At 42.2% G+C, this 22,667-nt stretch overlaps 1 protein-coding gene across 1 annotated transcript in view; it reads left to right on the top strand.

Moving 5' to 3' along the window:
* The window catches only part of LOC129698839 (growth factor receptor-bound protein 14-like), a 32,174-nt gene extending 15,644 nt beyond the window's left edge, over positions 1–16,530 (top strand). The window contains exons 8-13 of the mRNA XM_055638157.1: positions 3,413–3,493; positions 4,432–4,548; positions 6,355–6,424; positions 10,996–11,083; positions 12,998–13,091; positions 14,518–16,530. Of these exons, the coding sequence (XP_055494132.1) occupies positions 3,413–3,493; positions 4,432–4,548; positions 6,355–6,424; positions 10,996–11,083; positions 12,998–13,091; positions 14,518–14,664 (597 nt within the window). The 3' untranslated portion in view covers positions 14,665–16,530. The remainder of the gene's footprint in view (positions 1–3,412; positions 3,494–4,431; positions 4,549–6,354; positions 6,425–10,995; positions 11,084–12,997; positions 13,092–14,517) is intronic.
* The last annotated feature ends 6,137 nt before the right edge of the window (positions 16,531–22,667 follow it).

The following is a 22,667-nucleotide window of genomic DNA, read 5'->3' as shown; positions in this document are numbered from 1 at the left end:
ACTTGTAGTAGCATACCTGCCGCAACTATCTCCTCCGGCAGCTCCTTTCAAAAACCCACCCAAAAAAGCTCGAAAAAATGCTGAAAAGCAGGACGTCCAGGGTTGCTATCTCCGGTTTGCTTCCAGTTCCTCGTGCTGGCGAGAGCAGGAACAGGGAGATATGGGACCTGAATGTGTGGCTGAGGAACTGGCGCAGGGGGCAGGGATTTAGATTCTTAGATCACTGGGATCTGTTTTGGAGTAAGGGGGAACTGTACAAAAGGGACGGATTGCATCTTAACAGGTGGAGGACCAGCATTCTGGCAGGCAGGTTTGCCACTGCTACACGGGTGGTTTTAAACTGAATAAGGGGGGTGGGGTGTCAAATGGGATAGTCGAGGACGGAGTTAAAGGGAAAGAGAGTAAAGGGATAGTTAAAGGGGGGGGTAGCTCTGCTGGTGAAGGATGGAATTCAGTCCCTTGCGAGGGAAAACATAGGGACTGACGAGGTAGAATCACTGTAGATTGAATTGAGGAATTGTAAAGGCAAGAAGACACTAATTGGTGTTATCTACAGACCACCAAATAGTAGCCCGGATGTAGGGTGTAAGTTGCAACAGGAGTTAAAACTGGCATGTAAGAAAGGTAATGCCACTGTGGTTATGGGGGATTTCAATATGCAGGTAGACTAGGAAAATCAGGTTGGTTCAGGACCCCAAGAAAGAGAGTTTGTAGAATGTCTCTGGGATGGATTCTTAGAGCAGCTTGTAATGGAGCCGACCAGAAAAAAGGCAATTCTGGATTTAGTGTTGTCCAATGAACCAGATATGATAAGAAAACTCGAGGTAAAGGAACCGCTTGGAGGCAGTGATCATAATATGATTAGTTTTAATCTGCAATTTGAGAAGGAGAAGGTTAAATCGGAAGTGTCAGTGATGCAGTTGAACAAAGGGAACTATGAAGGCATGAGAAGGGAGCTGGCCAAGGTAGACTGGAAAGGGATCCTAGCAGGAATGAGGTGGAACAGCAATGGCAGGAATTTCTGGACATAATCCGGAAGACGCAGGATCATTTCATTCCAAAAAGGAAGAAAGATTCTAAGGGGAGTAGGAGGCAACCGTGGCTGACAAGAGAAGTTAGGGATAGAATAAAACTAAAAGAAAAGATGTATAACACAGCAAAGAGTAGCCAGAAGCCAGAGTATTGGGAAACTTTCATAGGACAACAGAAGGAAACAAAACGGGCAATACGGGCTGAAAAGATGAAGTATGAAGGGAAGCTGGCCAGCAATATGAAGAAGGACAGTAAAAGCTTCTTTAGATATGTTAAGGGAAAAAGAGTAGCAAAGTCAAATGTGGGTCCCTTGAAGGCAGAAACGGGTGAAATTATTATGGGCAACAAGGAAATGGCAGAAGAGTTGAATAGGTACTTCGGATCTGTCTTCACTACGGAAGACACAAACAATCTTCCAGATGTACTGGAGGACAGAGGATCTAAGGGTGTAGAGGAACTGAAATAAATTTTCATTAGGCAAGAAATAGTATTGGGTAGGCTAATGGGACTGAAGGATGATAAATCCCCTGGACCTGATGGTCTGCATCCCAGGGTCCTCAGGGAGGTGGCTCTAGAAATAGTGGACGCATTGGTGATCATTTTCCAATGTTCAATAGATTCAGGATCAGTTCCTGTGGATTGAAGGATAGCTAATGTTATCCCACTTTTCAAGAAAGTAGCGAGAGAGAAAATGGGGAATTACAGACCAGTTAGCCTGACTTCGATGGTGGGAAAGATGCTGGAGTCAATTATTAAAGAGGTAATAATGGGGCATTTGGATAGTAGTAAAAGGATTAGTCCAAGTCAACATGGATTTATGAAAGAGAAATCATGCTTGACTAATCTTCTGGAAATTTTTGAGGATGTGACAAGTAAAATGGATGAAGGGGTGCCAGTGGATGTAGTGTATCTAGACTTTCAGAAAGCCTTTGATAAGGTCCCGCACGGGAGACTGGTGACTACAATTAGAGCACATGGTATTGGGGGTAGAGTGCTGACATGGATAGAAAATTTGTTGGCAGACAGGAAGCAAAGAGTAGGAGTGAACTGGTCCTTTTCAGAATGGCAGGCAGTGGAGTGCCGCAAGGTTCTCTGTTGGGGCATATATATTTACCAAAAATATTAATGATTTGGAAGAGGGAATTAGGAGCAACACTAGAAAGTTTGGATGACACAAAGCTGGGTGGCAGTGTGAACTGTGAATAGGATGTTAGGAGGTTGCAGGGTGACCTGGACAGGTTGAGTGAGTGGGAAGATGCGTGGCAGATGCAGTATAATATAGATAAATGTGAGGTTATCCACTTTGACGGCAAAAACAAGGGGGCAGATTATTATCTCAATGGGGTTAGGTTAGGTAAGGGGGAGGTGCAGTGAGACCTGGGCGTCCTTGTACACCGGTCACTGAAAGTTGGCTTACAGGTACAGCAGGCAGTGAAGAAAGCTAATGGAATGTTGGCCTTCATAACAAGAGGATTTCAGTATCGGAGTAAAGAGGTTCTTCTGCAGTTGTATAGGGCTCTGGTGAGACCACATCTGGAGTATTGTGTACAATTTTGATCTCCTAATTTGAGGAAGGAGATCCTTGTGATTGAAACAGTGCTGCGTAGGTTCATGAGATTGATTCCTGGGATGGCGGGACTGTCATATGAGGAAAGATAGAAAAGACTAGGCTTGTATTCACTGGAGTTTAGAAGGATGAGGGGATATCTTATAGAAACATATACAATTATAAAAGGACTGGACAAGTTAGATGCAGGAAAAATGTTCCCAATGTTGGGCGAGTCCAGAACCAGGGGGCCCAGTCTTAGAATAAAGGGGAGGTCATTTAAGACTGAGGTGAGAAAAAAATTTTTCACCCAGAGAGTTGTGAATGTATGGAATTCCCTGCCACAGAGGGTGGTGGAGGCCAAGTCAATGGATGGATTTAAGAGAGAGTTAGATAGAGCTCTATGGGCTAGTGGAGTCATTGGATATGGGGAGGCACAGGTTATTGATAGGGGACGATCAGCCATGATCACAATGAATGGCGGTGCAGGCTCGAAGGGCCGAAAGGCCTCCTCCTGCACCTATTTTCTATGTTTCTATGACCCTTTGTGTGAAAATGTTTCCTGTTAAATTTCCCCTCTCAGCTTAAACCTACACATGACCGTTCTTGGTTCCCTCATCCTGGGAAAGAGCCTCTGTGCATTTACCCTATCTATTCCCCTCAAATTTCCCCCAAATATCCAGTGTGTTTAGAATAGTTTTGTTGGTATACACAGTCCTATATTGACGGGCAGCTTTGTCATGTTTAAAGACTTTATAAGCATTAACATCATTTCATTATCAAATTATTCTGCTTTATGCATTTTTCTCTTTTAAAATCCTTGTTATTTTACAGTATGGATTGCAACTCTATCAAAATTATAAGACTCCACCCCAATGGAGCGGCAGCCTTGCATCAGGGAATTCATCGCCAATGGTATGTTGTTCAGTCCTTGCAATTGCAGAACATTAGACTATAGCTTTGTACATAGAACATAGAACGGTACAACACAGGAACAAGATCATTGACCTATAATGTCTGCATCGAACATGAGGCCAAGTCAAACTAATCTCCTCAGCCTGCACGTGATCCATATCGCTTCAGATCCCTGCATATCCATCCAAATTGTTTTTAAAACACCCTACTGTATCTGCCTCCAACACCATTTCTAACATTTAAATATTATATTTTAAGTCAACATTAGATCTACCTTCTAAGAATGTGAAAAGCCTGGATTGAGTGGATGTGGAGAGGATGTTTTCACGTGGGACATAGGACTAAATGACACAGGATAAAAAGATGCACCTTTAGAAAGGAGATGAAGGAGAATTTATTTGGTCAAAGGGTGGTAAATCTGTGGAATTCATTGCTACAGAAGACGGTGGAGGCCAAATCAATAATATTTTATTTTTTATATTTTTATATAAATCTGTGCTTTTAATGCTATTAACTGCCTATGTTCTTACTATTATAAATTGTATTTTTGTTTAGACCTATGTCTGTGGAAAGCACTTTGGGATTCAATTGTATAAAAGGTGTTATACAAATAAATTTATTATTATTATTATTATTATTATTATTAAGGCAGCGATTGACAAATTCTTGATTAGTAAGGATGACAAAGGTTAAGGGGAGAAGAAGGGAGAATGGGTTTGAGAGGGAAAGATAGACTATGCTTGAATGGCGGGGTAGAATTGATGGGCCAAATGGCCTAATTCTGCTCCTAAAACTTATGAATGTCTTGCTTACATTTTCATATTATATCTAAGTGTGCCTTAGATCTATTTTCTAAGATTGTCTTGCTCATATTTTTGTATTATATTTTAAGTCCGCATTAGATCTATTTTCTAAAATAATGTCTTTCGCATTTGCAGAGGAGTATCTCAGAAAACTCGCTGGTAGCAATGGATTTTTCAGGACGCAGAGGGCGAGTGATTGAAAACCCTAGTGAGGCGCTGTCGGCCGCTGCTGAGGAAGGGTTGGCGTGGAGGGTAACGTATGGCTTTGATATGGTCAACAATATCTGCACTCCCTCCCCACTACACTCCTCTCCCTCAGAACTTAAGAGTCAACGGTGTTTAATTGGTGTAAGATGGAACAATGAAATTCTTCCTTGCACCAGCATAACATGTCTGTAAACACAATGGTTCAATGGATATTTATTGTCACACATATGCAAGTAAACATTACACAGTGAAATTCATTTTGCACATAATAATGCCGGCGCAGCCGTGTGTGCGCCATTTTATCGAGCGGTCTAGATTCCCGCGTGTTCATTCCACTGGAGCGGCTCCCAATCTCCCCCGTCACCCATGACCAGCTCAGCCCGTGAAACCATCGTCTCTCACTTCTCCTCACACACAGTGCTCATAGATAACACCATCAACAAATTAAAAATGAGCCAAAGAGACCTTCGGGGCTATCTCTAATTGGACTTTACCTTGCACTAAAATGTTATTCCTTTTATCATGCATCTCAACAGTGTGGGTGGCTGATTGTAATCATGTATTGTCTTTCTCCTGACTGGATAGCATACAGCAAAACATTTTCATTGTACCTCAATAAACGTGACATTAAACTGAACTAAACTAAACTAAAAACAAAAGCCCAAAGTCCCTTGTGCAACAAGACAGTTTGTTGTTCCTAGTTTAGTTGGTGTTTGCAGCGTTGATAGAGCCTGATAGTTACCGGGAAGAAGGTGTTCCTGAGCTTGGAGGTCACAGTTTTCAGGCTCCTGCACCTTTTTTCCTGACGGTTGCAGCGTGGCCAAGGTGGAATTTGTACATTCTTCCTGTGACTGCGTGGACTTTCTCTGGGTGCTCCGGTTTCCTCCCACACTCCAAAGATATGCAGGTTTGTAGGTTAATTAATTGTATATTGTCCCCAGTGTGTAGGATAGTGCAAGTGTACGTGGTGATTGCTGGTTGGTGACGATTCTGTGGGGCAATGTGCCTATTTCCGCGCCGTATCTCTGAGGTCTAAAGTGAAGGGCCTTTGACCCACCGAGTCCACAACGACCATCGATCACCCGTTCACTCTAGTTCTATGTGATCCCACTTTCTCATCCACTCCCTGCACACTAGAAGCAATTTACGGAGGCCAATTGACCTACAAACCCACGCATCTTTAGAATGTGGGAGGAAACCAGAGAACTTGGAGAAAACCCACACGTCACAGGGAGAAGATGCAAACTTCATGCAGACAGCACCTGAGGTCAAGATCAAACTTGGGTTGATCTAGGACCAAACCTGGGTCTCAGGTCTATATAGATATGACTAAGCCAAACTCAAATACAATAGGTAGTGCAAAGGGGAAGATACAGGGTGCAGAATATAGTTCTCAGCATTGTGGCGCATCAGTTCCGTAGGCAAAGTCCAATGCCTGCAATGAGATAGAGGTGAATTGGACAGTACTCTAGCTTATGGAAGGGCCATTCAGAATCCTGACAACAGAGGGGAAGAAGCTGTTCCTGAGTCTGGTGGTGCACACTTTCGAGCTGCTGTATCTTCTGCTGGACAGGAGCGGGGAGAAGGAGGAACGACCGGGGTGGGACAAGCCTTTGATTATGTTGGCTGCTTCCCGAGACAGCGTGAAGTGAAGATGGATTCAGTGGTGGGGAGTCTGGTCTGTGATGGACTGGGCTACATCCACAACTCTCTGTAATACCATGCAAGTTCTGCGCAGCTCAATGTACAGGAATAACACCTGACAATTTATACAGTGCTTCACAAGAAATGTACATCATGTAGAGTAAGATTAAAATTCATGCTGTTTAAATTTACTTTGCATCAAAACAGACAAGAAGTTGGCATCGTATGAACGCACATGGAAGTTCAACTGCATCGCAGACATCTACACCATGTCAAGGTGGTTTTGATGTGTACTTATGCTGATAAATCAGAATGTAAACCAGATAAATTATTAATTAGCCAATTTATTTCAAATCACTATTTGCTGCTGATTATAAACCAATGAACAATAGTTAACAATATCTAAAAGAACACAAAGTGCTGAAGTGACTCAGCGGGTCAAGCAGCATCTCTGGAGAACATGGTTTGGTGATGTTTCAAGTTGGAACACTTCTTCAGACTGATTGCAGGGCGAGGGGGAATTGAAAGCTGGGAGAGGCTGGACAAAGCCTGGCAGCTCATTGGTGGAGGCAGGCACGGGAAGGGGGTGGGTGTTGATTGGCAGATGGTTGGAGCAAAAGCCAGGGATTATAGCAGGGGGTGTGAGAGACAGATTGAAGAGTTGAAAATTGTGTAAGGAATGTAGAAGTGGCAGGAGGAGAGAAATATCCTTGTAAATATCTTAATCTAAAATTTTGCTGTGATTTGAAATTTTGCCAATTTTCAGACTTACTGCACTTTGGCAACATTATTTTGCATTGATTGAGATTTCCTTGTTGGCCTGAGTGGACCACTTTTTGCATTGCATAATAGGGATTCTTAGCCATTGGATTTTTACTGTTTTTCAACGATACAAATGCTACATACAGTGTATTCAGAAAGTATTCAGACCCCTTCACTTTTTCCACATTTGTTACAGCCTTACAGCCTTATTCTAAAATGGATTATATTCCTTTTTTTTAAATCATCAATCTACAGATAATACCCCATAATAAAAAAGCGAAAACAGGTGTTTAGAAATTTTTGCAAAATAATTAAAAAGAAATAACTGAAATATCATATTTACATAAGTATTCAGACCCATTAGTCAGTACATTGTTGAGGCACCTTTGGCAGCGATTACAGCCTCAAGATTTCTTGGCATGACGCTACAAGCTTGACACACCTGTATTTGGGTAATTTCTCCCATTCTTCTCTGCAGATCCTCTCAAGCTCTTGCCAGGTTGGATGGGGAGCATCGATGCACAGCTATTTTCAGGTCCCTCAGGAGATGTTTGATCTGGCTGGGCCACTCAAAGACATTTACAGACTTGTCACGAAGCCACTCCTGCGTTGTCTTGGCTGTGTGCTTAGGGTCGTTGTCCTGTTTGAGCAGGTTTTCATCAAGGATCTATCTGCACTTTGCTCCGTTCATCTTTCCCTCGATCCTGACTAGTCTCCCAGTTCCTGCCGCTGAAAAACATCCCCACAGCATAATGCTGCCACCACCATGCTTCACTGTAGGTATGGTTTGGCTAGGTGAATAGCGGTGCCTGGTCTTCTCCATACGTGACGCTTGGCATTCAGGCTAAAGAGTTCAATCTTCGTTTTATCAGACCAGAGAATCTTGTTTCTCATGCCTTTTGGCAAACTCCAAGCGGGCTGTCATGTGCCTTTCACTGTGGAGTGGCTTCCGTCTGGCCACTCCACCATTAAGGCCTGATTGGTGGAGTGCTGTAGATATAGTTGTTCTTCTGGAAGGTTCTCCCATCTCCACAGAGGAACTCTGGAGCTCTGTCAGAGTGACCATCGGGTTCTTGGTCACCCTGACCAAGGCCCTTCTCCCCCAATTGCTCAGTTTGGCCGGACGGCCAGTTATATGAAGAGTTCTGGTGGTTCAAAAGTTCTTCCATTCAAGAATGACAGAGGCCACTGTGTTCTTCAGGACCTGCAATACTGCAGAAATTGTTTTATACCCTTCCCCAGATCTGTGTCTTAACACAATCCTGTCTTGGAGTCTACAGACAATTCCTTCGTCTTCATGGCTTGGTTTTTGCGCTGACATATATTGTCAACTGTGGGACCTTATATAGACTGGTGTGTGCCTTTCCAAATCATGTCAATCAACTTAATTTACCACTGGTGGACTCCAATCAAGTTGTAGAAACATCTCAAGGATAATCAATGGAAACAGGATGAACCTAAGCTCAATTTTGAGTGTCATAGCAAAGGGTCTGAATACTTATGTAAATGTGATATTTCAGTTATTTCTTTTTAATTACTTTGCAAAAATTTTGAAACACCTCTTTTTGCTTCTTGATACTGGGGTATTGTGTGTAGATTGATGATTAAAAAAATGAATTTAATCCATTTTAAAATAAGTCTGTAATGTGACAAAATGTGGAATAAGTGAAGGGGTCTGAATACTTTCTGAATGCTCGGGACATTCATGTAAAGAGTCTTCAATTCACCTCGCCTTATTTACCACTTGTGCTAACTCTCAGTATCTGTGTATTGCCAGTTTGTATGTTCAAGTTCTCTCTGGTTATTGCTAATCACTTTTCTTCCCATCTTTGAACATAGAACATAGTACATAGATCATAGAATAATAGTACAGCACAAGAACAGGGACTTTGGCCCACAATGTCTTTGCTATACATGATGCCTGGACGAATCACTTATCTGCCTGCACATAATCCATATCCTTCCATTCCCTGTATCCATGTAATAATAATAATAATAATAATAATAATAATAATAATAATAATAATAATAATAAATGTTATTTATGGGCGCCTTTCAAAAGTCTCAAGGACACCTTACAGAATTTGACAAGAGTAAAAAAACATATAATCAGAGTAAAATAAATAATAAAGACATCACCAATACACAAATTAAAGACAGAATTCGATCCAAAGACAAAAAAAATCAAAAACACAATGTGAAGAGAGAGCAGTGGCAGCTAAACCGCGCCAGCGTACACTCTCCCTTCCGACAGCCATCTTGGACACAAACTAAAATGATCAATAGGTACAATGTACCTATCCAAAAGTCTTCCACCGTATCTTCATTTAAGGTATTCTCCTGGCAGTGTGTTCCAGGCACTCATCACCCTAGGCATACAAAAACTAACCACGCACATCTCCTTTAAACTTTGCCTCTCTCAACATAAAACTATGCCCTCTAGTATTTGATTTTTTCATCTTGGGGAAAGGATCCTGTCTATCCCATCTATCTTTTTATCTTTTTATATTTCCTCTAGCCAGGATTTCCTGTCCTGCTGTACTGTTAAGTTTAACACCTCTGATGGGACAAATTACTTTTGAGATGAGAATGACTGATTGACTTAAAGATAGTGTGCGGAACCAGGCCCTTTGGCCCACCAAGGCCACACCAACCATCAATCACCCATTCACACTTTCTATGTTATCCCACTCTCTCATCCATTCCCTACACACCATGGGCAATTTACAGAGGGACAATTTACCTATGAAAGTCACATGTCTTTGGGATGTGGGAGAAAACCAGAACGCCCAGACGAAACCCACATGGTCACAGGGAGAACGTACAAACTCCATACAAACAGCACCCAAAGTCAAGATCGAACACGGGTTTCTGGCGTGTGAGGCAGCAGCTCTACCCGCTGCACCACTGTGCCGCTAATTGCTGCAAACGTCTTGGGAAATGCAGTCAAACAGTTCTTATCAAGAGTGTTTACTACAGCCATGGGGCTATTAAACACTAAAACCTCCAAATAAGCTCTGAACTACATCGACTTGGGGGCATTGGCTTTGTCTTTTTGCATTGTTATCGTTTGTTTGTTTGTTTTATGTGTGTGCATATATGTCTAAATTTGCATGGGGAAATTTGTATTTGTGTATGTTTCTGTGCATATATGTTCTATATATATATAATATATTATTTTGAGATGAGAATGATATATTAAAGATATATATACCAAGGCCACACACATCAATCATAAATATATTCTATATATACTATATATATATACACACCATATATATATATGAAAGTATATGCATAACATATAGGCGAAACCCACATACAGGGAGAACGTATATATATATAAGATATATAGGCAGCAGCTCTACCCGCTGCACCACTATATATATGCATATATGTGTGTGTGCCATGGGGCTATTAAACACTAAAACCTCCAAATAAGCTCTGAACTACATCGACGGGGGCATTGGCTTTGTCTTTTTGCATTGTTATCGTTTGTTTATATATACACATACATACACACACACACACACACACACAAATGCATGCATTTATACACATATGCACACATATATAATATGTGTGTGCGTGTATATATAATACATGTGTGTTTGTGTATATTTGTATGTGTGCATGTGCTCTACCATCTGTGCTGTCCAGTTAATGTGCATGGTTTTCGTGTGGCTTTATGAAATTATGAAATAACAGTTCGAGTTTGGGACTTTGTGTCACTTCCGTCTGGAAGGCGATTCCGGACTGTCAAAGCTTCCACAGCGAGATATAAAAACAAATTTTTTCCACGAGTGGTAGCTCTACTCAATAACCAAAAATCTGTAGCCTCCTTTTGCTCTGGTATTTTATTTAATTCACATGTTTAATCAATAATATTTTATTATTAATGTTTAATGTTTTATGTGTCATTCCTAACTGTCACTGTATGTCATGTTGTCACTTGTGGGTGGAGCACCAAGGCAAATTCCTTGTATATGAATACTTGGCCAATAAACTTATTCATTCATTTTTCATTCAAAATACCAGTTCGAGTTTGCCACCTTTTTACAATTCTACCTTGCTTTGATAATGCAGCTGTTCACAGAATGCAGATGTGGTTTCATCACCGAATCTCCAGAGATGAAGCTCAAAAGGCAATTGAACAACAAGGCCTTGTGGATGGGTAAGCAACTGTGTTAAAGTAATTATTTGTCCAGCTATGTAATTTCCATGATTTAAATGGCAAAGTTATAAAAAAGCAAGTGTTTCAACTACAGATCCACGATTGATTTTCCAGCAACTGGTGGTCCGGCGCATCCTTTAATCCGGATAAAATTATGAGAGCACACTTGAAATCTCCCCCAGAAGTCCTAGAAACATGGTACCGAGGCCGGATGAGGCGGCCGATCTCGACCTCATGGGGACTTCCACGGCCGATCGGCGGGTCGAACTTGCCCCCTGCGACCGGGGCTCTGGAACTCTGTCCGGCTGGAGGTGTCAGATCCGTTCCCATAGCCGACTTCCCAAGCCCATGACCTCTGTTGGTGCGGCAACATGGATAATCTAGAAAGGCGCTGGAATCTGGGTTGCCAGAAAATCTGTGGTGGACCTGTACTTTATAGTGAAATCTCTTCATTTTGAAATCAATTATTTTGTTTTTTCCTTGCTTTTTCTTACATTTATACGATCTTCATGTTAAGTCTTTAAACTTTGAATAATTAAGCCAAATGCTAATATTACTGAGATTTCTCTTTCTGTGTCTTCCTTCTGATGGGCTTTGTGTAATTAGGGCCGTGGGTGGTTTGACCTTTTGCATAATTATCCTCTGTAAAGAAAACACATTTTTTTAAACATTATCATCTAAGGTGCATTAATCAAAGCTATCACCGCAGAAGTTGTACATTTTGTTGTTGCCACCATAAAGTTCTAAAATGTGGTCCATAATAGGCTAAAGAAATGTGCATTTAAATATTTCACAGCTCTGTTGAAGCTGCAGAATAAGATGTTATAATTTTATTTTTAATTATTAATTTTAATTCATTAAATTAAATTAATAAAAATTACATTATTTATTATAAAATTCATTTATTGGAAGTTATAATATTATTTTTTTAAGATATGCTTTAATAGAATTCTGATGTCACACAGCGCAGAAACAGGCCCTTCGGCTCAACTCATTCATGCCCACCAAGATGCCCCAACTAATCTGGTCCCATTTGCCCCTATTTGGCCCACATCCCTCTAAACCATTTCCATACATGTACCTGTCCAAATGGCTTTTGAGTGCTGTTATGGTATCTGCCTCAACCACTTCCTCTGGCAGCTTGTTCCATATACCCACCACTCTGTGTGTGGAAAAAGTTGCCCCTTAGGTTCCTATTAATTCTTTCCCCTCTCAACTCAAACCTATGTCATCTGATTCTTGATTCCAATACCAAAACAATCAAAAATACTCACATAACTGCCTTCAACGTCATACAAATGGCACAAAAACAATCCAAAATGTCAACCAGTGGACATAAATATACAAAATTTAAACTTATTTGGAGAAAGGCATGTTTACACTCCATGCGGTTTTCTCGATTCCAATAATGGACTTTCCAAAACCTTTTTTAAACTGCTCTCCTTCAAAATTTGAATCATTTCTTGTGTATGACTCGATTGTAATCACGTATAGTCTTTCCGCTGACTGGATAGCATGCAACAAAAGCTTTTCTCTCTACCTCGGTAAACATGACAGTGAATAAGCTAAACTAAAAAAAGCCTAAAACAAACCATTTTTAAAACGGAGATTTATAATTTCTTGATTATCTAAGTGACAAAGGTTACAGGGAGAAGGAGGGAAAATTGGATTGAGAGGGAAAATGATATCAACCACAATTAAATGGGGGAGAAAATTTGATGGGCACATTGCCTAATTTTTTTCCTATGTCTGATCTGATGGTCATATGTTCTAAATGTAATGCCAGAGGGAGGAGTATCGGAAGAAGGGGACGGAGGGAGGGGAAAAGAGGTGCAGGATCAATGGGTATGCAAAGAATACAATGCAAACAAGTTGATGTGTATGTACAATATTTCTCCCTGTTTCATCATCTAGGATGTTCTTAGTACGTGACAGTCAAAGCAATGTGAAGAGTTTTGTTTTATCGTTATGTCATTACCAGAAGATAAGACATTTTCAAATTGTTCCGGTAAGTGGTTGGAGCTCAAAGATTTGCTGCAAATGTGTTAATAACATAGCGATTTGCTTAATATTAGTACATTTGAAAATGATAATGAATTAATTTTACTTTTAGCTTTTGTAAGTGAGGTCTTGTGTAAGTGGTGGGTGAATTGAACAAGCTGCCAGACGAGATTGTTGAGGCAGGTACAATAACAACATTTAATAGACACTTGAACTTGGACACGGATAGGAAAGCTTTGGGGCATCTTGGTTGGCATGGGTCAGTTGGGCCGGTGGAGCTGTTTCCATGCTGTCCTGTATTAGACACAAGGAACTGCTGATGCTGGTTTACAAATATAAGCGACTGAGTGCTTGAGTAACTCAGCGGGTGAGACAGCATCTCTGGAGAACATGGACAGGCGACGCTTTGGGTCAGGACCCTTCTTCAAATTGATTATAGTCAGGGGTAAGAAGCTGGAAAAGAGACTGGGATGGTACAAAGCCTGACAAGTGATAGGTGGATACAGGTGAGGGGGGTGATTGGCAGATGGGTAGAGTAAGTGACAAATGCCGGAGGTGAGAAGGAGACAAAATGATGTCAGATAAGGAGAGAAAAGGAGGAGTGAAATGTTAAGCCGGAGGGAGGGATATGGGTGGAAGGGGATTAAGGGGTTATGCAAAGAGGGGTGGGATAATGGGAGAAATGTATATGCGGGAGGCACAGGAAAGAGAGAGGGGGAATAGGGGAATGTCTCTTAAAATTGGAGAATTCAATGTTCATACTGTGTGGGAAAGAACTGCAGATGCTGGTGTGAAGAAGGGTCTCGACCTGTAACGTCACCCATTCCTTCTCTCCAGAGATGCTGCCGGTCCGGCTGAGTTACTCCAGCATTTTGTGTTTACCTTCAGTGTTCATACTGTTGGGTTCTAAGTAAAATAGAAATCGTTCAATGTTCATAAGTCATAGGAGCAGAATTAGGCCATTCGGCCCCTCAAGTCAATTTTGGAGCATGAGAGAGATCCGGAGCACCCGGAGAATCTTCACATGGTCACAAGGAGAACGTGCAAACTCCGTACAGACAGGAACCGTAGTTAGAATCGAACCCTGGAACTGTAAGACAGTAACTCTACTTCTGCATTACTGTGGCATCCCATTCATCAGAGCAGAATCAGGCAGAATCAGCACATCGTGTCTGCTCCGCCATTCAATCATGGCTGATCTATCTTTCCCACTCAACCCCATTATCCTGCCTTTTCCCCATAACCTGTGACACCCATTGCTAATCAAGAAAGAGGTTATCTCGAGTCCTGGCTACATCCTCGTAATGGCTGTGATCTTTCGTGTATATACAGTATTGTAAAAAGTGAGTGAAAAGGGTATTAAATATCAATGTTGATTAATTTTAAAGTTTAATATATTGGAACTATTTTATAATTTCATGTCATCAATACAGCTGGAAGAAGATGGAGAATTGTTTTATTCCCTGGATGAGGGTCACACCAAATTTACTGACCTTATTCAGCTGGTGGAGTTCTACGAACTTAACAAAGGAGCACTGCCCTGCAAGCTGAGGTACCACTGTACACGGAGTTCCCTTTGAAGCCATCGGCTCAGCAGAATGTCTTCAATAATAAATGGAGTGTGGGCTTAGAACAAAAACACCGAAACTGTGAGAAAGTATTTGTGATGAAGTGTGTGATGTCTCCGACATAGGGGAAGACTGCCTGTGTATTTGGATGGTTAGATTGATGCTCATTAATATTCCATCTTTGTGGATTTATTTTTCAATCCACTTGTCCATAAGGAATCAGTGTTTCTTTGGTTGCTGCTTGTAATGGGAGGCCCGTACCAAGGCAATCTGTGCGGCATCAGTAAAATCCACGCTGCTTGTCAGTTGTGTGGAAAGGAACTGCAGATATGCAGTAAAGAACTGCAGATGCCGGTTTAAATCGAAGATAGACACAAAATGCTGGAGTAACTCAGTAGGTCAGGTCGCATCTATGGAGAAAAAGGATGGGTGACTTTTTGGGTCGGGATGCTTCTTCAGACAGAACCCTGACTTTTTCTTACCTACAGTTCTCTCTCCTCAACAGTCAGTCTGAAGGAAGGATCTCAATCTGAAACGTCACCTATTCTATTTCTCCAGAGATGCTGCCTGACCCGCTGATACTTTGTGTCCATCTTCTTGTGAGTTGATGATCTGCGCGCAACAACTTTGATTGTGGAAACACTATTCTCATTTCAAAATGTATGCATGCCTTTCTTATTCAGATCACAATGCCTTGCTAACGGAACAATCCTTTCAATTGTAAAAGGCACCAAAACCTGAGATAAAATATGCCATTTTCTTGATACCCAAGGCAACAAATGAGCAGAGATGGATACAAAGTGTTGGAGTAAACGAGTCAGAGTGCGTTGTTCTTATTTGAAGTGTGTGAGCAGTGAGACAGAGGGGTATAAAATGAGGGTAGAAGCAATAGATAGCAAGGTGAAAAGTAAAAGGGGCAGGCAGACAAATCCAGGGCAAAAATCAAAAAGGGCCACTTTTCAACAAAATTGGATAAGGGGTAAGACCGTTGTAAAAACAAGCCTGAAGGCTTTGTGTCTCAATGCAAGGAGCATTCGTAATAAGGTGGATGAGTTGAATGTGCAGATAGCTATTAATGATTATGATATAGTTGGGATCACGGAGATATGGCTCCAGGGTGACCAAGGCTGGGAGCTGAACATCGAGGGATATTCAATATTCAGGGGGGATAGACAGAAAGGTAAAGGAGGTGGGGTAGCGTTACTGATTAGAGAGGAGATTAACGCAATGGAAAGGAAGGACATTAGCTTGGAGGATGTGCAATCGATATGGGTAGAGCTGCGAAACACTAAGGGGCAGAAAACGCTGGTGGGTGTTGTGTACAGGCCACCTAACAGTAGTAATGAAGTTGGGGATGGCATCAAACAGGAAATTAGAAATGCGTGCAACAAAGGTAAAACAGTTATAATGGGTGACTTCAATCTGCATATAGATTGGGTGAATCAAATTGGCAGGGGTGCTGAGGAAGAGGATTTCTTGGAATGTATGTGGGATAGTTTTCTAAACCAACATGTAGAGGAACCAATGAGAGAGCAGGCTATTCTAGACTGGGTATTGAGTAATGAGGATGGGTTACTTAGCAGTCTTGTTGTGCGTGGCCCCTTGGGCAAGAGTGACCATAATATGGTTGCGTTCTTCATTAGGATGGAGAGTGCCATTGTTAATTCAGAAACAAGGGTCCTGAACTTAAAGAAAGGTAACTTTGAGGGTATGAGACGTGAATTGGCCAAGATTGACTGGCCAATTAGGAAAAGGGGATATGCAACGAGACCAGGGTGTCATGGTACACCAGTCATTGAAAGTAGGCATGCAGGTGCAGCAGGCAGTGAAGAAAGCCAATGGTATGTTAGCATTCATAGCAGAAGGATTTGAGTATAGGAGCAGGGAGGTTCTACTGCAGTTGTACAGGGTCTTGGTGAGACCACACCTGGAGTATTGCGCACAGTTTTGGTCTCCAAATCTGAGGAAAGACATTCTTGCCATAGAGGGAGTACAGAGAAAGTTCACCAGACTGATTCCTGGGATGTCAGGACTTTCATATGAAGAAAGACTGGATAGATTTGGCTTGTACTCGCTAGAATTTAGGAGATTGAGGAGGGATCTTTTAGAAACTTACAAAATTCTTAAGGGGTTGGACAGGCTAGATGCAGGAAGATTGTTCCCGATGTTGGGGAAGTCCAGGACAAGGGGTCACAGTTTGAGGATAGAGCGGAAATCCTTTAGGACCGAGATGAGAAAAACATTTTTCACACAGAGAGTGGTGAATCTCTGGAACTCTCTGCCACAGAAGGTAGTTAAGGCCAGTCCATTGGCTGTATTTAAGAGGGAGTTAGATGTGGCCCTTGTGGCTAAGGGGATCAGGGGGTATGGAGAGAAGGCAGGTACAGGATACTGAGTTGAATGATCAGCCATGATCATATTGAAGGGCGGTGCAGGCTCGAAGGGCCGAATGGCCTACTCCTGCACCTATTTTCTATGTTTCTATGTTTCTATAATCCTATACAGAATTACTAATTCAAATTAAAATGTGAACTGAGCTCAACTTACTCATTTGTTAAAGAAACAAGGAACTGCAAATGTAAGTGTTATAGCAAAGATAGACACCAAGTGCTAGATTAACTCATCGGGTGCGATAGCATCACTGGAGAAAAAGGATGGGTGACGTTTTGGGTCGGGACCGTTCATCAGACTGAAAGTAGGGATTTGTGGGGGGGGGGGGGGGAAGGTTATGATCAGAAGACCAGGATCATTCAGGGCAGCTCCTTCTTACACAACCTACAAGCGTGCAGGTCTTTGGAATGTGGGTGGAAACCGGAGCACTGGACTCAAGGACTCAAGTCCTGACAACATCCTCGTAAATCATCTCTGCACTCTTTCCAACTTAATGGCATAATTCCTGAAGCAGGGCGACCAAAACTGAACACAATGCACATACACAATTACACCAAGTGGTGCAAAGAGAAACATAGCAGAGTGCAGAATATACAGTACAAGCGTTGCACCTTCCAGTTACAGAGAAAAAGTACAAGATCTGCAATGAGGTAGATTGGCAGATCGGGACTATTCCCTAGTTTATGGGAGGACCATTCAGAAATCTGATAACAGCGGGGAAGAAACTGTTCCTTAATCTAATAGTGTGTGTATAGAGGGGAGAAGAGAGAACGGCTGGGATGAAAAAGGTCATTGATTATGTTGGCTGTTTTCCCGAGGCAGCATTAAGTGCAGATGGAGTCGATGGTGGTTCATTAATTTATCTATGACAAATGTCATCAAAATAACAAGTACAAAATCAAAAACACTCTGATCCCTTATCTTTTAATTTGAAAGGTAGCTATAACTTATTTTTGTAACCTCTATCTTTTATTAAGCATTTCAATTATCAATAAATTTAGATTTACAATTCAATAATCCATAAAACACAATATAGTTAATAGGTTGTAATACTCTTGAGAATAATCTAAAAACTGTTTTTTAAATTAGTTTGCTAATAAGATTAATTATATATTTTCATCGTAATTTCTCAGGACAACATGTAGACAAATGTTATTGGTGCATGCTTAAATTAAAGTGATCTGGTGTCAATTTATTTATTTATTTCATAATAGACTTTATTCAAGTAATAAATATGTACAATACATGTACCGTGCAAAAAATTCATCCGACATTTTCGGAGGCTATACAAACATTCAATATAGTTTACACACATTTCTCAAATTTCTCCCCCACCCTTGCCACTCATGTGGCTCACTGGCGTGGAATCCCTTCCCTTATTTTGAGGGGGGTCTCCACCATACCCTGCCCCCATGTCCAGCAGCGGAAGGACCTTACACTGTGATCCTCCCCAACCGAGACTTGGCGTTGGCTGCACCAAGCTTCGATACGTCCCTCAGCACGTACAGTCGGCAACTGCAGCGGGCCAGTCGGCAACAGTCCCCGACAGACATCCTGCTCTGCTGGGAGGTCAACAATGCTCGGGCAGACCAAAGAGTGTCTTTCCAGTTGATGACCTTCCAGCAGCACTTGATATCAGTCTCTGAATGCATCCCTGGGTACAGTCTGTAAATCACAGAGTCCTCTGTGACAGAACTATTCGGAATATATCATGACAGGGACCAATGCAAACCTCTCCAGACTCTCTTTGCGAATCCACCCTCTGCAAAGAGGTGGGCAACCATCTCCTCTCCATAGCAGCTGTCTCGAGGGCAACATGCGCTGGTAGTGAGGTTCTGACGGTGCAGGAAGGATCTGACTGGAAGGGCTCCCCTCACCGCCAGCCAAGCCAGGTCTTGGTGCTTGTTGGTGAGTTCTGGCAATGAGGCATTTTGCCACACAAGCTGTGCAGTCTGCTCTGGGAACCACGCCACTGGATCCAGGGAGTCATTTCCCTACAGTGCCTGCAGGACGTTCCGTGCTGACCACTGCCCGATGGACTTGTGGTCAAAGGTGTTGGTCCGGAAGAACCTTTCCACAAACTACAGATGATGCGGCAATGTCCAGCTGATTGTCACATTGCGTGGCATCTGCGCCAGACCCATCCTTCGCAACACCGAGGACAGGTAGAACCTCAGCAGGTAGTGACACTTGTTGCCCACGTGCCTTGGCTCAACGCTCCGCCTGATGCAGCCACACATGAAGGTGGCCATCAGGGTGAGGGTGAAGTTGAGCACGCATTTACCCCCGTTGTCTGCTGACTTGTGCATTGTGGCCCGTCGCATCCGGTCTATCCTTGACCCTCAGATGAACTGGAAGACGGCCCGGGTGATCCCTGTGGCGTAGGAGGGAGGGACAGGCCATGGAGTGCATATCTGTGATAGTAAATGCAAGTTGTGAATTGCACTTTTGTGAAGGAACCTATTCTTAATCAGTCAACCTTTGGGACAATGGAGGATAATTAATAATTTAAGATTTCAGGAATTAAACAACATTTTTATTGTCATTTGCACCATTTCATTGTTTAAATATGCCCACAATTGGTTGGATGGCTTGACAATATTCCCAGAAGCAGACACTGGGTTTATGTTCATAAACAAGTTCAAATTCCTAGGTGTACGTATCTCCAAAGATCACACATAAATCTAATCCCAAAGAAAGCCTCTACTTCCTTAGAAAACTGAGGAGATTCGGTGTGTCGATCAATGTTCCATCAAACTTCCAAAGGGTTTACAGGGGAGAGCTTACTGACTGGTTGCATCACAGCCTAGTTTGGCGACTCAAACGCAAAGGAACAAAGTTGATCACAGAGGCTGGTGGACACTGTCCAGTCCGTCATGGACACTGACCTCCCCATCATCGAAGTGATCTACGGAGAGTGGTGGACACTGTCCAGTCCGTCATGGCCATTGACCACCCCGCCATCGAAGGGATCTACAGAGAGTGGTGAACAATGCCCAGTCCGTCACAGACACTGACCTCCTCACCATTGAAGAGATCAAAGGACAGCCAATATCCCACACCACATTGGCCGTTCTCATCTCGCTGCTACCATCGGGAAGAAGGTACAGAAGTCTGAAAACCGTGACCTCCAGGTTTAAGAACAGCTTCTTCCTAGCAACCATCAGGCTCTTCAATACTGCACAACACTAACCTCAGCAACTATGATCTTCTGCAGACTGTGTCTTTGGTTGCACTATGGACTTCGGTTTTTGCACTATTATGGCTACATAGTATTATTAATGTTTGTATATTTGATGCATATATTATCAGTGTGTAATTGTATTTATGGGAACATTAAGCTGCAGCAAGTAGAATTTCATTGTTCTATAGTTGGTACTTATGACAATTCAACACTCTTGAGTCTCAAATCCAAACTAAGGGATTTTAATTTAGTTGAGTTTAAAGATACAACATGGAAACAGGATCTTCAGCCCACTGCATCCACACCTACCATTGATAACCTGTTTGCACTAGTTCTATATTATCCCACTTTCTCACCCACTCCCTGTACACTAGGGGGAATTTACAGAAGCTAATTGACCTACAAACGTGAACGTCTTTGGGATGTGGGAAGAAACCAGAGCACCCGGAGGTATCCCACAAGGTCATAGGGAGAAACTATGCACAAACTCTGCACAAACTCTGCACAGGTAGCACCTGAGGTCAGGTTTAAACCCAGGTCTCTGTTGCTGTGCAGCAGCAACACCACCAAACGCATCACAGTATGCCATCCAGGCAATGATTTTAAAAACAATTGTATTATTACTTTAACATTTGAGGTGGCACAGTGGCACGGCAGTGAAGCTGCTGCCTTGCAGTGCCATATACCCAAGTTCAATCCTGACCTCGGGTGGTGTCTGTATGGAGTTTGTACGTTCTTCCTGTGAATGTGTGGCTTTTCTCCCACACTCCAAAGACTTGTAGGTTTGTAGGTTACTTGGCTTCTGTAAATTGCACCAAGTGTGTACGGTAGAAATAATGTACGGGTGATCGCTGGTTGGTGCGGACTCGGTAGACCGAAGGGCCTGTTTCCACGCTGAATCTCAAAACTAATCTGAACAAAATAACTGTCTATTAACTAATTCGTAAATTGACTTATTTCCGTCTGCTCTAAGTATTTCAAGATTTGACTCATTGGCAGCTTGTGATTTAGATATTTGTTACATATTGAAAACCTGTTATTCTGTTCACGATGGAAACTGACAGCTAACCTCAAGTGCTTGAACTGATTAATCAAGTGTAATGCTGGGGCAATTTCACTAAGATATATGTGATGGCAATGGGAAGAACAAATCAAATGATTGTGATGTATATGTTCATTAAAACAATTGCTTATTGGCTGTTCTCCAATGGCTTGAGATCAATGGGATTGTGGTGCCCAAATGTGACTGTTATAATATCTTTTGGAATATCCTGAATGTTGAAGCTAATTACCAAGTACAATCAGAACAGTCTGGTACAGAACCAGGGGACATAGGCTTAAGGTGAGAGGAGAAAGATTTAATAGGAATCTGAGAGGCAACTTTTTCACACAGAGGGAAGTGGGTGTATGCAACGAGCTGCCAGAGGAGATAGTTGAGGCAGGTACTTTAACAACATTTAATATACACTTGGACAGGTACATGGATATGAAAGGTTTAGAGGGGTATGGGTCAAATCCAGGTGGGTGGGACTAGTGTAGAAGGGGCACCTTGGTCGGCATGGGAATGCTGGTCCGAAGGGCCTGACTCTATGACTAATCAGTCAGAGCTGTAACCAAACCATAACAGTGCAAAATGGAAGTCCGTTGTGCATCCACAGATACAGTCCATTGAAGTTCATAGTAGTTGAGGTCAGCGTTGTGCAGTGTTCAAGAGCCTGATAGTTGCTGGGAAGAAGCTGTTCTGGAACCTGGAGGTCACGGTTTTTCAAGCTCTTACACCACCTTCTCAATCGTAGCAGTGAGATGAGGTCGTGGCCAGGGTGGTGTGGGTCTCTGATAATGATGGCTGTCTTTTTGAGGCAGCGCCTTCTGTAGATCCTTTGGATGGTGGGGAGGTCAGAACTCGTGATGGACCGGGCTGTGACTACCACTCTCTAGTTTAGCTTAGTACATTAATTTTATATATTATATACTTCTGTAAAATTTCAGGTCTATTTAGACAACAGACATTCTTAGTTTGCTAAATTCACTTCATTTTTATTATAAAATGAAATTAACTAATTAAGCTGGAAAAGGGGCAGGAAAGATTTGCAAGGATATTGCCAGGACTTAAGGGCCTGAGCTATAGGGAGAGGTTGAGCAAGCTGTGACTTTGTTTTTTGGAGGGCAGGAGGATGAGGGGTGATTTTACAGAGGTTTACAAGATCATGAGAGGAATAGATCTGGTTAATGCAGAAGGTCTTTTGTAGGGGAGTCAAGAACCAGAGAACAAAGGTTTAAGGTGAGTGGGGAAATAGCAACCTAAGTTAGCAACCTAACTTTTTTACACCAGGGTGGGTATATGGAATATGCTGCCAGAGGAGGTAGTTGAGGCAGGTACTGCCACAATGTTTAAGAAACATTTAGACAGGTACATGGATAGGATAGATTTAGAGGGTAT

This window comes from Leucoraja erinacea, chromosome 7, assembly GCF_028641065.1.
Source record: "Leucoraja erinacea ecotype New England chromosome 7, Leri_hhj_1, whole genome shotgun sequence".
Taxonomy (NCBI): domain Eukaryota; kingdom Metazoa; phylum Chordata; class Chondrichthyes; order Rajiformes; family Rajidae; genus Leucoraja; species Leucoraja erinaceus.
The sequence above is the reverse complement of the archived record's forward strand: the minus strand, read 5'-3'. Positions and strand labels throughout refer to the sequence as shown.